General features: G+C 30.4%; 1 protein-coding gene across 13 annotated transcripts in view; it reads left to right on the top strand.

Annotated features, from left to right (window-relative positions):
• The window catches only part of CACNA2D1 (calcium voltage-gated channel auxiliary subunit alpha2delta 1), a 526916-nt gene that overhangs the window by 459024 nt on the left and 51640 nt on the right, over nt 1-16252 (top strand). For 8 of the 13 annotated variants that reach the window (XR_005217008.1, XR_005217009.1, XM_037836528.1 and 5 more), the window contains exons 13-18: nt 2354-2432; nt 3268-3317; nt 4522-4611; nt 8623-8700; nt 10644-10718; nt 10985-11059. Coding sequence is in view for 10 of the 13 variants with exons in the window: in XM_037836528.1 (XP_037692456.1) it covers nt 2354-2432; nt 3268-3317; nt 4522-4611; nt 8623-8700; nt 10644-10718; nt 10985-11059 (447 nt within the window). In the remaining 3 variants the exon portion in view is untranslated. The other 5 variants (XR_005217010.1, XM_037836534.1, XM_037836530.1 and 2 more) reach the window with 5 other exon arrangements.

Here is a 16252-nt window from a genome sequence, read left to right as displayed (position 1 = left end):
ATCATTTGGGGCTAGTTCAAAGATAACCTAATAATCTAAAACAATCATTAAATATATATGGTGCACAAACATATATATATCAAGAGAAAAATAAGCACCTTGGATATTTACAAAGATTTGGCAAATATCATAATGTTAAAACAGTGCAGAAGTTATAAAAAGGATGCATTTGTAATTCTTAAGATTTTAGTAACCAATAGGAGGAAAATGGCAAGGGCTAGTATCTTTAAAAGTGTCTACATAAGGAAGATGAAAATTGAGGAAAGAGGTATAAATTAAACATTGGTAATGTGGAAGTGATTCATTTGGTTTATATAGCTTGTGTTCACATAGCTCAAAAATGAACAGAGGCAGACACAAAAAATTCATGTATCATTTTTAAAACTTTTATAAAATTTTAATTAAATATGATAGAATGAAAACTTCCACATCTAGCCCTGATCCAAAACTCCATAATTTTGATATCTAAGGGCTCCACATAAGCAAAGACATGTCAGTTAGGCAAAATTTTGTAATAAATAAAGCAAAAAGCTGTTTTTACTGTTACGTTTTTTGACTGAGTTATATGTTTATTTAGACTGTTTGATGAGTAACATTAGTCAAACACATTGTGTGTCTCTAAGTGTGCAGTAATATTATTGGAAATACTAGCCTTATTATATATATAATATATATAATAATTCATATAGTCTCATTCAATTATTTCTTCTTATTGAAAATCACAGAAAAAAATTTTACTAAAACTCTGTAGTGGTAACAGGTACAAGTAGATAAAGCAGTGCTTTAAATTGAAATTTTAGGCATACTTTGAAGTATTAGTTATGAAGGAGAGGCCGAAGTGTTTTTTGAAGTGTCTGGATTTTTTTCCCCTGCCTTGAGTTCATATGATGATTGTTTAAGGTATTATATTTAAATTGAATTATCAGTAAGGGTGGCCAATCTGCTTATAGAAATATTTCCATTTAACAGTAAGCCCAACTATGTAACCATTAACACTACCTTGAAACATATAGCTAGACCCAAAAAATAATCCAACTGAAGAATTAAAGAAAATGAAACCATTTCAACTGAGGGGAACTCCTGGAGAGAGAAAGAAAGAAGGAGCAGACATAAACAGTCACCAACTTTTGTACTCTTAGAACTCGTCATTTATCCTTAAAATCTGAGGTGATTGAAACTCAGATTATGTTCATCGAGTGGCTTAAATAGCTAGTTAAGGCGAACCTGATCAACTTAAGAGTGGCTCTCATAAAACCTCTTTCCAAGTGAAATGGCAACAAACCCGATCTTCATTTTCAGGCACAGATTGTTATGATGTGATTTGTGTGGCTGAGAACAGTCAAAGAACAGAGAACAGATGTGAAGTGTCTTGAAATTTGTGGTCTGGGATCATGTGCAAAAGATAAAACAGATGAAACAATGAGAAAATGTCAATTCAAACAGTTAATCAACATGAATTAGGGAAAAGCTCTTAACATAGTTCATGTTTTACTAAACTCATAAACCAGAATTTGAAATCTTGGAAACGTGATTTTCTGCATGTTTATCTTTAGTAAACACTCAATTTTGAACTTAGAATATTGCTTTACTTAGATTACTTAATTAGTAAAAATCAAGATATGTTAAATAGCCAATGTATTATTTGCTGACTGCAATTAAATTTATCTTCTATATTTTTGTTATTTAAAATTAATGATGTACAATGAAAAATTAAATTGATTTCAATTGATTTTTTTCAAATATTTATATACTTTTTAGCACATTAGAAGAAACAGTCCATCTATTGATTTTCTTTTAAAATCCTAGGAACTTAAAATATTCGTTTAGTCGTATATGCTGCCCATCTTTTATAGAAAAGAAATAATATCTACTAACATCATAATCATACTTGAACATCCTAAATATTTCCATGGTGTGAAAGTAGCAAGACCATCCTTAAGTTTAATTAGCCTTACTCAACTAAAAGACAAATACTTTTCCATAACCACATACCTGTGAAACAGGAAAATACATTGTTGTAGTTGATCAAATGTTTTTAGCTGGATGAAGTTGAACTGGCCCCAAAAGACACCCTTTTCTACTAATGAAACCTTAGTCATGATTCTGCTTAAAGATTGGAATATGATGCAGGGCACCCAAATGCTAAATTAGCAACTGGAGTCTTAACATTTTAGAGTAGGTTATCTGGTTTCCCTCTTTTCGCCTTCCTGAATTCTTTACTGGCCTCAATTTTCTTGATGTATTAATTAACTGAAAAACATGTTTTGTTTTGTTTTTTACTTCGGCTGTTTGGTTTTGCCATTCAATTAAATTTCAGTCAGACTAACAGATACCTGTTTTTCCATTCATCCAGGTACGTGTATTCACATTTTCAGTTGGTCAACATAATTATGATAGAGGACCTATTCAGTGGATGGCCTGTGAAAATAAAGGTAAAACAGATATGTTTTCTTGACCATATTTTATTAGATGAAAAAACAATTTGATAGCTGTTGTGAAGTCTACATATTATAGTTGTAGCTAACTTTGATAGGAAATGAGACAAGAATAAGATTCTGAACATGTTTTCTACAGAGGAAAATGACACACACAACAATCTTTGAGTTATATTGTATAAAATCCAGACGTCAGATCATACTATTGTACTTTCCTAAAATAATAAATCATATGAATGATACTTAATGATGTTTATAATATCAGACACACTCTTACATGTAAAATTAGAAATGAAGGAATATCTGAATTTTGAAAACCAGATATGAGAGAGCATGGCATATATGTACCTTTTTTCTATGAATAGCTAAATTATTGCTTGTTTGCTTTTTATTCACTTTTAAAATTCCTGGATAATTCAAATTTTACACAATGTGCCTATTTTCCTTTGTATGCAGAAAATAAAAGATGTTATTTGAAAAAATAAAGTGTGATCACATAGCAACAAAAACCACTTGAATTTTTTCTGAAGCTTAGTTATATTTAGGCAAATATTTTTATATAAAAACAGTAATTATCAGATCCCTAACTCTCAGGTTCCATACTTCTTTGTAGAAGAATAACTTTTATTTTTTACTATTCTAAGAAATTTCACATAAAGCCTGTGCATTAGTTGTGAATATATATTAATCAAACTTTTGCTAATGTCATCAATGATATTAATATTGTAGGGTTTGGCTCAATTAGAAGTAAAAAATACACTCTTCTCCTACAAAGACATAAAATGATTTCATGGCCCTTCTTTATAATGGGATATTTATGTATATATTTCAGGTTATTATTATGAAATTCCTTCTATTGGAGCTATAAGAATCAATACTCAGGTACAGTTATTTAAAACTTGTTTAAATTATTTTTTTCAAAGAATAAAATATTTCTTTTCTGTTTATATGTTAAAATGTGCTCAATGTGGATATAATGAAAACAGGTTGGTAACATTACACCTACATTAAAATACTTGAGTATCATGGTAATGTATTGATTTTTATTTTATTAATACCAAGTGTTTTCAAACAGTCAAAACTCGGGGCGGGGGAGTGAAATGAAAATATTGTTATTATTGGGTGTTAAAAACATCATGGACGATGAAGAAAATGAAATTTACCAACAATTTCATCTTTTGTAATTTGATGTTGGTTGTATTGCAAATCATTTAAATGAGTTTCTTCAGGTCATAAGAACCACATAGAAAATTGAACAATTATTATTGTAGACAAATTAAACATGGTCCTAATCAGAACTTAGCCATCTCCTAAAATAATTTGTAAATCCATTTACCTGTTTAAAAAAAGTTACAAGAAGGAGATGAATTTTCTACAGCCATTAATTTGAAAACATCCTGTTAAATAACTTCTGGTAGAATGAAGTAATTAAGTTAATTTAAATATATATTACTTTTAAATATTCACAAATTACTATTTAAAGTCATTACTCAATTTTAGACATAGCTTATGATCTACAAAATAGACTAAGTCAAAATTTAACTTAAATAACATTGCATTTGTGGAAATGAATACTGAATACATTGGATGCTGAAGTGAAACAGCAGCTGCATTTTAGTCTGGTGTCTAGATTTGGCACAGTATTTCATTTATTTTTTGATACGTTTAAATGTAATTTTGAATTTCAGCCAGACAATCTGTGATATGAAAGCAAGCATGTGGCTGCTTTATTATTTCAAATTTGTTCACATCCATTCAGTAAATCACAGAACCTCAAATAGTTTAGATTAACATAAAACAATGCACAAGGAATGTTTTTCACTTATCATTGGCTGTACCTCAAAAAGAGAATGTTCTGATTGTTACCAGAAAACATTGGGATAGATAGATTGTATAAATAAGTTCAATGTTGTTGTTCAAAGTATGTAGACACACAACTTATGGAGGAATGATTGTATAATCTCTTAATAATTTTGATTCCACATTCGTATTTAACACTAGATTTTTCCCCTGGAGATTTTTTTTTTTTAACCGCAGCATTCCTAGTTTGTAATGATGTAACTTTTTTCGGGGGGGTTATAAATAGGAATATTTGGATGTTCTGGGAAGACCGATGGTTTTAGCCAGAGAAAAAGCTAAGCAAGTCCAATGGACCAATGTGTATCTGGATGCACTGGTAAGATGTGGGGTTGTTCTATCAAAGACAAACACCATAATAAAAGCATTCAGCTTTAGAAATCAGATTTCTCTTTCTTTTTAAGTGTTATTTCTCTCCCTCCACCCCCCACCACATACATTAAAGCCTTTCTAAGATTCTTTTCTCTCACAAATTTCTTTGTCGGAATTCAGATAATTTACCTATAAAAACCTAGATTTGTATGGAGCAATAGAAAACTACAAACATTAAATGTCATTTTATTTTCTGGTTGGTCCATTAAGAATGTAGAATTGCAAACTAGAATTTCTAACCTAGAGCCTTCAATTTATGGGCATTTCAATAATTGTTTGAATTTTTAATGCTAAAAAGATATAATACTGAAAACCATATGAACAAATTAGAATCTTTTACCGCAGATTTTGAGCAAGAATTCTGAAGAAAATGTTTTCAAAGTAGGCCTCAGCTAGGAGAAGCATTTATAACCTCCACAGCTATGCCCAGACCCACCAAACCTGAAAAATATGTGCAATTATATAGACAAAGTTCTTACCCTACACTGTAATGATACCAACCCTAGTCACCTCTTCATATATAAATTCAAACTTTAGATTCAAACTGAAACATTTTATGGAAATATGCCTTTGAGATGGCCAAATCTGCTGTGAAATAACAAATAAAAATCTGTTAAATCATCCATTGCACAATTGACATTTTAAGGTATTCCACCATAATTTAGAACACTGGTTCTCATCTGGGGGTGATTCTCCCCAGGGTACATTTGGTAATGTCTGGAGACGTTTTTGATTGTCATGACTGGGGACAGGGGAGCTAGTGGCATCTAGTAGGGCAAAAGCCAGGGATGCTGCTAAACATCCTACAAGGCACAGGACAGCCCCTGCCCTCCACCCACAACAAAAAATTATCCTGTCCAAAATATCAGTAGTGCCAAGGTTGAAAAACTGTGTTTCAATGTAATTTTTACTCCCATGACATGAAAGTTATAAATAGTAATTATCACACTTAAGATGTATTCATATGCTTAATCTTAATAAAAGGACTTTATTAATGATTTTCTAACATATTATATTGGAGAAACTCAGAATACCAAGCTCTGAAAAGTAAATGCTGATTCATAACCCCTCTCCCTACTTAGAATCTAATTACATACTGATACTGGTTTTCTAAATGCAATGATGAACCCAAAGAGCAAAATGCAATCCATTTAGCATTGCTTATCATTTGATTCTTGTAAAACAAACATATACAGGAAGTTAGAAGAAAAATAGGCACTATTAGCAACAGTGTTGCATGCTAAGAAAGATAAAGCAAAGCTTGCTTACCTCAAGCCCTAACTAAAATTACTCTCCAGTGTTCCCTCTTGACATCAAATATTTACTTAAGGTCACATGGTCATCACAAAGTATGGTCAAATATTCCACTTTTTCAAATCCATCACAGGACAGTGTATGGCATGAGGAGTCAATTATTATGCCTTTTTCTATTTCCTGTGACCAGAAGTTCATTAACCAGCATGTCTGCATTGCTGGTAAGGTTCTTACTGATAGCACAAATGACATTAGGAGGAAACGTTGGTTCTAAATGTCCTGTTCTATAAGCTGAAACTAAATTTTGGAGAAAAAAAAAGGAAAGAAAGAATGGGACACACAAACTATCTATTCAATGGACACATAAAACATTTTTTTTACTGGCTTGAGAATAAGTGACCCATCATGTACTTAATCATTGTTTACAATCTCTCTATATAGCAGATTCATCATTTATGTTTGCCAAATCAAGTTATACTACTAAGGAAAAATGCAAAACCATCCATGAAAAAATATAATAAGTATAATGAGAAAAATGCAAAGAGAGAAGCCATTTATTTGCAGGGGTGAGAGGTGGGGAAGGGAGTGTGATTAATAAGATGTTGACATTTTAGATGAACTCATAGTTCCAGGTAAGGTTTTTCCAGTTGGTAGTGAGTGAAATGTTGCACACACAAAGAGGGTAGAGGACAGAAGTGGGGGAAGTGCTGGGTATTTTAAAGGAGTGAGTGATCTAGCTAAATAGCTTTTGGAGATAGTGGGAGATAAGGGCAGAAATAAGACCTGCACAACTTTGTGGAGACCCCAGACAAGTAGGCTGTTTTCACTTAATTTGGAAGATAAAGTGAGTCTCTTTATATAAAAAGAAAGATATGAAAAGAGCTGGACTCTAGAAAATTAATATAAAATCAATTGAGGAGGGAAGAAATTCTGTTTGATTTCTCCTTTTATTCTCTAATTATTTGTGCAGTGCCTTGTTGTCTTTAATAAATGAGGGAAAAAATGGAAATTGAACGTCAATGAGTTCATCCATGAAGGTTTTTAGTCTAATATTGTTATTTTTCTGGTATCCTGTTTTAGATATATTATCATTTTTAGAAGCAAATCATGGTATTCTGTGTAAATGCAAAAGTGAAGCAAAGAAAATATTGTATCCATATTTACCTTATTTTATACCATGGTGGTATTTTTACAACTGTCATAGCAGTACATGTATACATGTATGCATACATACATATATACACATATACACAGGGGAGAAGAACACATATAGATATAAGTATAAGATATAAAGTTATAACTTTATAATTCATATACAAATTTCACCAAGAGAACTCTTCACTGAATTATATGTTGGATCCCAGTTTGATAAGTTAATCAGTACTCTGACTTTATTGAAGTGGAAGATTTTAATTATGAATATTAATTTGCATAAATAATCAAAGTTGTTTTCATTGTGGGATGTTCTTGCCTAAGATTAAATAGAGAGCCAAAATATATATCATTATCCACCAACATGTAGTTCTTTCCTTAATTTTTATTTGTCCCAATTTGGTGTCTTCTGTTCTGCTGAAAGCCTCTCTACGATTACCCTTCTGTATTAATTCAGTTCTCATTATTTTGGGGTTTCCTACAGGTCTGATTCAAAATCGTAGCCTAAGACATTTTTTTCCATTAGATCATGCTGATTCTGGGATCAGAATAAGAGTTGTGAGATTTGGATTTGAAGTTCTTATGCACAAGGAGATTACTGATATTTTCTAGGTTTAACAAATTCAAAATTTCCAAAAATAATTTCAAAATTATTTTAGAGTGGTATTGTTTAAAATGTAGTTTTGATGTAAAATAGTTGTAAAAAAAAATTGCTTCCTATGTCAGCAATAAAAAAAAGAAACAATCTCTGGCTTGAAAATCTGTTTATTTCAACTAATCTCCATGGATTCATTTTATATATGAAATTATCTACATGGTAATTAATAGTATATCATTATTTGTGTTACACTAAACTGCTTCATGACTAGATTTCATACTTGATGCTTGCAGTTATTTTTTCTACATCATTTTACTTTTGCCAAAAGTACTATTTATTTGGGGGTTTTATAGAAGCAATATAGCTTCTTTTAAGCAGCCTAGTATTTACCTAGAATATTTTATGAATTGCAGTATCAATAGCATGTTTCCTCTATTTATAAGGTTATTCTGCTGCACTTTTGTGATTTAGCATGAAGCCATTAATGTGGGCATGAGAGAGTTGAGAATAAGGCTAAAGCAGGGAAGGTAAAGACATTTAAAATAATAACTTAGTCTCACTCTGCTTATGGAGGTCCCTGGTGCTAGGTGTATTATCGGTGGAATAACATAAAAAAAAAGTGGACTGGATTGCTGAAATATTTAGAGGCTGTTAATCATTTGTGTACCTTGATGGTTTTTATTTTGTTATTTGCAGTGCTCTCTTCGAGTGTTATTTTAAATGTTGCATGCTTTCGTAGTTAGTTGTCTAATAGACCTGATTCTTTCCAAGATATTTTAATTGAAACTTTGGGAAAATAAACTTCAATAAATATCCAAAAATTAGTTACTAGTTTTTCATGGATTTTAGAAAGTAACTATAAAATGTGGACTCAGAAAAATGAAAAGCTAATACAGTGTGGCAAAGTTTGAAATGAAATTTTAATTTGCCTTTGCTCTTTGAATCTATTTTTAGGAGCTGGGACTTGTCATTACTGGAACTCTTCCTGTCTTCAACATAACCGGCCAAGACGAAAATGTAGCAAACTCAAAGGTTAAAAGTTAATTGATAACGTTAATAATAATAAGTGATAAACCGTGACGTTGAAGCAAAATGTTCCATAAAGAATTACATGCAATGGAACTGTCTTGTGAGGCCAGAAGAAAAGGCAACAGCTGCCTGTGTGATAACCACCTGGGAAAAAGGAAACTCAGGTCATGCTCTCTGTTGCCCTAAGAGCCAGCATTCAACTTAGCTCTCTTAACTATGACCTGATGGGAACACACATCAAACTGGGAGCAGTTACATGATAAATGAACAATAATATTGTGTGCACATTTTCAAAATGAGGCTGAGATACCCATGGAGTTCAGAAACAAAACCCAAAGAATAAAACCATGGTATTTGCCTCAGATGCACATGGGTGGATTTATTGAATTGTTCCTCCCTCACCCACATTCAAACAATAATTTGTTTCTTTTATTTAATCCCCATGTAAGTTAACAAACTGATTAACACTAATAGTTCTCTTCATTTTTCTCTATTTTCTTACATTTCAGCAAAAAAAAATAGTGAGTTTCATAAAAATTCTTAATTTCTAAGCCCTCATATTCTCAGTGCAATAAAATGCTGTCTACTTAAAATTTCTGAAATAATGTTTATCTTGTACTTAATAAAAGCATTTTCTTGTTTGTTAAACACTTTTTGATGTAAAATAGGGTTGCATTCCTATTTCTTATCTTGATTCCGAAGGAATTTAAGACTGCAGGAGAAGTTAAGATTTACTTTAAATACTAAGCACATATTATATGATTTAGGTGACATTCCTGATTTGAGAACATTCCTGAATTGACATTTATTTCCAGTTTATGGTATAATTAAGTCAATTGCAATTAAGCATTTCTCTTGTTTTTATCTCAGTTCAGCTCTTCATTTTAATGTGACCCTAAAATATACTAGTTATTTCTCTTGGGCACCCACTACCATTCTTAAATGTCTGGGGGTTTTAAGTATTGTGACTCATGAAAGAGCAATCCCTTACTCCTTCTCATATGTATTTACAGATTACATGAGTTTTCTCACTATGGACTGCTAAAAGATTCCTTTAATTTGGGGTTTTTGCATAGACTAGGATCAGTTCACAGGGAAAGAACATGGTTGTTGACATAACTTTCTCACTTTATGGGCAGCTACACAAAGTTTTTGGTGTTTTTTCATAAATATTGACTGGATTCTATAATTTTGTTGGTTTATTCTTTTATAATTCATATAATTTACCTAAAACAAACCAAAGATTCTAAATTTTAGCACCATTTCCATCATTATGTCCCAGTAGATATTTTGATAGCAATTTGCCACATAGCCTCCTTGATTTACAACTACAGATAAAATGATGCCCATTGTTCTGTATTTAAGAGAAATAATAGTGGCAACTAGAAACAATGTTTTAAGGATTTCTTCTGTTTTTATTACCAATAAGGCCTCATATTTTTCAGGATAGTTACACATTCACAAATACAATCAACAACAGAAATCCATGTGTGGTCTTCCCATATTGCCCCATATCTTCAAGTTGAACATTTTTGTGGCTTCTTAAGTCATAGTATACCACAAAGTCAACTTTGTGGTATACTTATATATACACCCAAACCCACAATTATAGCTGCTGTCTCTAAAGTAGTTATTAAAACATATTTTAGGGATAGGGAGTACAAGAAGTGTCAAAGACAATTTTCATATTTCTTTTATATTTTTGCTTTTACCATCAAACTTAGATTTGTTAAGCTAAATGGTAACGATAATAAAGTGGTGAGAAAACAATCAAAACTGAGAAAACTTTTATAAGTTGACATCTCAAATGCTTCACCCAAATTTATGTTTAAGCTAATATGTAACACCAAGCTTTGTCAAAGCAAATGATGAAAGTGGATAATAATTGTATGGAAATAGGCAAAATTTGGATATAAGGTAAACTAACATTTGCCATCTTATTCTAGAACCAGCTGATTCTTGGGGTGATGGGAATTGATGTGTCTTTGGAAGACATCAAAAGGCTGACACCACGTTTTACTGTAAGTTTCAATTTCTTATGTTGTCTGTTTTAGAATTCTACAAATTTAACTTGTTCATGAATCACTTAAATAATTCTCTAAAATTATGTACAGGTATCTTAACAAAGGAAATAAATGGTAAAAAGCATTGTTAAAATAAAACATAAGCATTCTGTGTTATCCTTCTTCATGCTGTTAAATAAGTATTTAAGAAATTTTTAAAAAGGATGTGGATTTCTGAGCACGCTTCAGGAAACTGTATCTAAACTTTCTGGATTATTTTTCAGCTGTGTCCCAATGGCTATTATTTTGCAATCGATCCTAATGGCTATGTTTTATTACATCCAAATCTTCAGCCAAAGGTATGTATATAATTTGTTTACACTGATTAGTGTCTGTGAAATTAATAATTAATGTTCTGTAATGATTGTCATTTTTTAATTCACTATATAGCACTATTATAAAACAAGTCAGTAACACGACTCCCTTCATAAGATGACAAGACCACAGTTTAATAATGCATGAGAGTGTGAAAGCAATTTTCATTTTCTCTCACCAGTTTAGCTGAGCCAGTATTCCTATCTTGAAGAGAGCCATTATCAACTCCTTTGACTCAATTTCATACAATCAATTTCTGACTTTGATTAAAGGTGTAAATTAGTGAGGGATGTTGCCTCAGATATGGTGTGAATTTGATCAACATTAGTAATGCTCCTCTCTGCCCAGGCCACATTTCCATGGCCCTTCTCTTCTGATAGTTATCTCAGCTTCTATATCCCAAAGTATGTGTGTTTTTTTTTTCTCCATTGCAGGCAGGCTGGCAAAGATATGTATGAAATTCAACAGTATAATTTTAATTTCCCATTTTTGATGGGGTCCAGAAATGGGAAGAGTTTATTAATCAGCAAGTTAATCTGAAAGTGAAAATGATTCAGTAAATGAACCATTTCATCCTAATCCTTATACCTTTTCCCCCTAGATATAAAATATTTTCCTTAAAAACGTCATTCAACTCTTTTAACATTTCATGAATGCTTCCAAGGTAGGGTGAAACTTACTTGTTTAGAATTGAAAATTGGCAAAATCTTGTAATGTAATTGTAGTTTTATAAATATCTCCAAGTTATTGCTTAACTTCAAGATACTATTGAAGAAATGTTTGCAGACTTATGCACACTACCTCCCTCTTCCCATCTCATGGATATTTAATATTACTGACATTTTAAAACACACACCATTGTATGCATACTTACACACACATTTATATATAAAATTGTGTGATTTAAATAATATTGAAATCAATAATAATTAAGACCCATTAATTAATGCATAAATATATTAAAGTGTTATATATATATATATTTAATTATTCTTCTTTGGAATTTATTTCCATAGAAAAGTCATCATGATCTAAATATTTACTAAGCCTAAGTAGCTGCTAATCACCCTACATTTTTTTAAATGTCTTATTTTATTATAAATTGTGGCAGAAGCATTTTTTCACATTATCACAGCCCTTTAAAAACATATTATGTCAAATTCCTCTTAATAGAATTATTTATAATTGGTTAAAATCCTATGATTTTGTTATTGTTGAAATTTTTATCTTCCTAAATCTTAAGTTTTTTTTTTTTAATTTTGCAATATTATTACTTTTGGTCTTTGTGTATCCAGTGCATTTCATTTCATTTATTTATTTATTTATTTACTTTTAGTTTAGAAGTTCCCATGTCATCATCTTATTTTTTTTTTTTTTTTTTTTTTGGAGAAGTTGTGGGAGTTTACAGAAAAATCAAGCATAAAGTACAGAACTCCCATATGCCACCCTTTTATTAACACCTTGCATTAGTTAATAAATTTGGTACAAATGATAAAGGAACATTTTTGTAATTGTACAATTAACTACAGTCTATGGATTGCATGAGGGTTCTCTGTATTGTACATTTCTACACCTTTTTTGAAAACACATTTTATTCTAGTAACATATACACAACCCAGAATATCCTGTGCATTTTAAAATATTTCCATAATTGAGGTGATTTAAAAGCAATAAAATAGTATTGGGTTGAATGTTGTGAGGATCCTCTACTTCTATGAATGTAGGCCTTAGCCCATCCCAAAGAAATAAAAATATATCACAGACCAACAACAACAAGAATGCGTGTTTGCATATATGCACGTGCTATATATATACACAAACACACATATATATACACATACATACATATATATATATATATACACACATACATACATATATATATATATATATATATATATATACACACACACGTATCTCCATCTATCTAGTGATACTAATAATGAATAATTTAGGTTATCATAGTGAAAAAGAGGTAATAATTTGAAAAGGTTTTCTCCTATTACAAACAAATATTTATGTGGAAAATATTTTATTACTCTTTGAATGATGTTGACATATATTTGGCTCATATTTAGAATTCTCTGTTTACTAACATTCATAAAATTACAAAGAAAACATAAATTCTATAGATATCCCCATTTAAACCCAGGTGATTTTTTATCTTACAAATTATAAATTAGCTTTTCATTTTTTTACATAGGGTTTTATTAAAAGCAAGTATGCAACAGAAAGTCATTAGAAAATACTAATTCAGAAAACCATTAAAAAGAAATATATCCACACAATCTGTTTTCTTTTTTTTTCTGAAATTCATCCTTGTGAATTAAATATGCTTGTGAATTCTCATCATTAACAGGTTAAACATGATTTCTATTTTGTGGGCAATGGTGCATGTTATACAGATTGATACAAGAGCCTCATAAAAGGATGATATAGTGTAAGACAACTGTTTCAGATATTGATAAGTACAAAGGACCAATGTGGTAACAGCTAGTATACTAACAATATTAATCTCTTTATCAGAAATTCACCTATAGTAATAAAGCAAAATGAAACTCTTTCATAGTATCCCATATTATTTAACAAAGTGAAAGTCTAGTGTTGTGCAAGAATTCCTATCTGAATGCCTTGTGTTTTCTTCCTGAAACTGTAATCAAAATTCAAAATGTTTCAGTAAAATTTTGTAGTTTGTAGAAGGCAGGATTAATGTCTTTTAAAAATCCAAGAATATTAATAAATAAAAAAAGCCAAGAAAGTTTTTGTATATCTGATTTTCTAAGAAATCATTACTTATTTTCTTAAAGCATACTGTCACTACATGACCACATCTTGATAAACTGAATTGTATATCCTGCTTTATTCCAAAAGTGCATTTTAAATTTCTCCATTTGTTTTATTGAAATACCTGGATCAGGTATGTGTATATATATATGCAGTTACATATATATGTTATATATTTATATACAAATAAAATACATTATATGTCATTCTGATCAATTATAAAATATTTATTCTATAGGAAAATATCCATAATCTACATTTTAGAAGAAAACATTTAAAATAAATCTACATTGTGTTGTTAAATTCTTCATTAGTTCCACAGATATGACATTTGGTAACATTTTAGAAAAACAAAGGCACAATTTTAAAGAGTTTAACATTAAAGCTTTTCAATATTCCAAAATATTTATACTTTAATACATTTGGATCATGTGAATTCTAATTCCCATTTGTCTCTTTTTTTTCTTTGTGAGCAGAAAAGTTGTCTCAGACAACCATTTTTCTCAGTTTGCATATATATGCTTTTCTATGGAAAAAAAAATAAACTGTTAACAATAACTATGCTCAAAGAATTTTGAGTATTTTACTAGTTCAAAATTTTTTCTTCATGAAAGATATTTTTAAAATTGTCTTTTATTTCTTGATTCGCCATGGACCCTATGATAATTACCAAGTATTTCAAATTTTAGGTAGATCAGCAAGACCTTTTCCCAATAAAGAAAATATTTGGTAAAAATTGACTATTATATAGAACCTTTTCTTATGTTGATATGGAGAATGATGAATTACCACTTTTCTGTTGCTTCAGCCCATTGGTGTAGGTATACCAACAATTAATTTAAGAAAAAGGAGACCCAGTGTTCAGGTAACTGTGAATGAAGTTAGACTTAGCAGTGCTTTCAGATTTGCAAAATCAGAGTTGAGATTCAGCTTCTGTTCTTAAAAGCTTATGATTATGCTATTATAAAGCTGCCTTTCTGTTATCAAGCTTTCTAAGCATGAGATGAATATGAGCATCATTTCTCAATAAATTGAACCAAAAATTTGATTAATGGCAAAGGGTGTGCAATGATTAATTAAAAATTGCTAGCAAATTATGTTAAAATAATTTTAATAATTAGAGTAATCATAATGAGATGGCTTTCTAAAAAGGAAATGAGTTGTTAAATATTGTGAAATTAATGTCAAATTCATATAAGCCTAACAGTTTGCTCATAAATTAACTTCTAAGTGGAAATAAAAACACAATTCTGATATGATAGTTTCTATAAACCACACATTTTAAGCCAAAATATATTTGAATTTGAACAAAAGTATTTCTGGATTAGATGTTAGAGAAATTTCCCTTCAGCTAATTAAAAATGTCCAGAATTGCAAATAAATAGTTTTAATTTTTATTGCCTGGCAAACTCACTGCAAAGTCTTTTCTCTGTTGGCAACAAAATTTAAAAGTATTATATTTATGCATATTTCCATAAGTACACAAAAATAATAGTCATAAAAGGATACTTCTTACAGTTGAGTATACCTCAGTAAGACAATTTCAGGGTTTTAAGGGAAGTTCAACATGATTTAAGATTTTTTATGTACCTAACATGTATTTTAGAAAGTTGATGATATTATAATGAGAGGTGTTGTGATGTTAAGAAGAAATCATTAAATTATGAATTAGAGAAACTGAGTTCTAGTTTTGATTCTAGCAATAGCCAGCTCTTTATCACTGAATGAGTCACTTTAGTTTGTTCATTTGAATATCAGGAAGATTGGACTAATCATTGTTTTCTACTCCACACAGTATATTCACCTGTATAAAGAAAAACAGATAGACAGACAGATGGAAAGATAATGCACACACACACACACACACACACACACACACGTACACATTTATACCCAGCTCCTATTTCCTGAAAATTCTGATTTAATTTGGCTTGGGATTGGGACTCAGGCATCTAAATTTTTTTTAAAGCTTCCCAGATGTTCTAAAGTTCAAAGCCACTGGACATGGAAGCTTTATCCATCTTCTAGCTCTAGAATTCTATGCCAATCTGAATTTTATGCTGTTAGACCAGTTCTTATGTCTTGTATGATTTCTGTAGAAAATAAAATTGTTTATAGCCTTTATTGATACATTAAATTGTTTCATGTTACTCTTTCTGCATGTTTCTTTTTTTGTATTATCTTGAATTATACTTTTTGTAGTCATGTACATTTCAGTGAATTTATATTTTTGTGGCAACCGCAAATAATGCATGTAAATACTGTGATATAATTTTAAAATAAACAACCTGAAAAATGGTTTGTTTTGTTTTTGTTTTCCTTCTACAAAAACTCCAAATGGCAATCTAGCAACCACACAAGAATTCTCAAATTGGGGAGCATTTTTCAAACTA

Source organism: Choloepus didactylus, chromosome 5 (assembly GCF_015220235.1).
Source record: "Choloepus didactylus isolate mChoDid1 chromosome 5, mChoDid1.pri, whole genome shotgun sequence".
NCBI lineage: Eukaryota > Metazoa > Chordata > Mammalia > Pilosa > Megalonychidae > Choloepus > Choloepus didactylus.
The sequence above is the reverse complement of the archived record's forward strand: the minus strand, read 5'-3'. Positions and strand labels throughout refer to the sequence as shown.